Source organism: Sinocyclocheilus grahami, unplaced genomic scaffold (genome assembly GCF_001515645.1).
Source record: "Sinocyclocheilus grahami isolate Dianchi unplaced genomic scaffold, SAMN03320097.WGS_v1.1 scaffold2909.1, whole genome shotgun sequence".
Classification (NCBI taxonomy): domain Eukaryota; kingdom Metazoa; phylum Chordata; class Actinopteri; order Cypriniformes; family Cyprinidae; genus Sinocyclocheilus; species Sinocyclocheilus grahami.
Window position 1 is genome coordinate 18,980 of NW_015508084.1, and position 1,421 is coordinate 20,400.

General features: G+C 37.9%; 1 protein-coding gene across 1 annotated transcript in view; it reads right to left on the reverse strand.

The window, feature by feature from the left end:
- Window positions 1–227: 227 nt before the first annotated feature.
- LOC107575802 (receptor tyrosine-protein kinase erbB-4-like) overlaps window positions 228–1,421 on the reverse strand; it is a gene marked incomplete at both ends in the record, with an annotated part of 12,195 nt that continues 11,001 nt past the window's right edge. Inside the window, 2 exons of the mRNA XM_016262133.1 lie at window positions 228–303; window positions 619–774. Of these exons, the coding sequence (XP_016117619.1) occupies window positions 228–303; window positions 619–774 (232 nt within the window). The remainder of the gene's footprint in view (window positions 304–618; window positions 775–1,421) is intronic.

Genomic DNA, 1,421 nt, shown 5'->3' on the forward strand with positions numbered 1-1,421 from the left:
CACACACACACACACACACACACACACACATATATATATATTGCATAAAACATAAATAAAAAAAATAATAGATTGAACTACTAAAACTATTATACAAAATAATAAAAAATAATATTGTAAAAGGATAAAAATTGTGTAAAATATTATAAAATAATAGTATTTTTATGAATTTGATGAGAAAAAAAAATAGTAGTAAAACAAAATTTGCTTCATTGTGTGTGTCTCACCATAGCTCCATACATCACTCTGATGTGTGAACTTCCTGTAGTGAATGCACTCAAGGGCCATCCACTTAATGGGCATCTAGAGTAGGGAAAAAAAAAGGTAATGCAAAGAGCATTTCCATATCAATACAGCAAGACAATTTAGATAGTTTTGATTAAAGGATGTATAATAATGAAGAATACTTTAATTGTTTCGGGGAAGGTATGAAATGCAACATTAACTGAGAGTCCCAATGAGAACCATCAAACTTTCACACAAAGGATTTAAGAAAGTTCTTTACAAGAAAAACTGCTGGCTAACACAAATTAATACTGCTGATTTTCCATAAATCATCTTTGGATTTGATTTGCTTTTACCTTGTAGTGCATTCTGATGCATGTTTCAAACACTGACCTTGCCTCCATCCGCACTGTACTCTTTTTTATCGGTTTCCAGCAGTCGAGCTAGTCCAAAATCAGTGATCTTAATGTGGTTTGGAGATTTCACCAGGACATTACGGGCCGCGAGGTCCCTGTGCACCAGCCGCCTCTCCTCCAGGTACATCATACCCTGCCAAAGAGGAGACAAAGAGGGCACAGTCCTGGTTCATATCACACAGCAACAAGTAAAGCAGATCATACAAAGCTACATCACCCTACCACTCATATAGACCACCACTATACAAATACATCAGGGATTTAAAAATAGGCCTGTCAAATTAGATTCCCTTCCTAAAGATAGACAGTAAATTAGTGGGACATCTAATCAAAGTTTAGTTTACCCATGTTCTCTTTACCCGTGTTCACTTCCATTTTGCTGCTTTGGGTCACTGTGCATTAATACTGATCTTAGTGCCTCTACAGAAGTTTGCCTATGATTTATGGCTTTATGTTAATCTTCAATTAAAATGCAACTTCCTGGCCTTTGGGAGGAGAGGGGAGCTGTCCTGGAGGGGCTGCTGGATCTCAGCATATGCTTGAAGAAAATCACTGATAGCGAGGTTCAAGGAAATGGACCTGTGGGCTTGTTCTGGGAAGTGCTGAACAGTCATGATAGAAATGACTGTGGCCGCATGACAGCACTATGAAGGACAACAGCACATGAATTGAGCATTGAGGATGAAGCTGAAGTGAAACTGCAAGAATACTGGCCACTGGAAACACACTGTACAAATAATCATTGAAATGTGTTTGTTTGAGTTCTGCTGTGTAATTGCC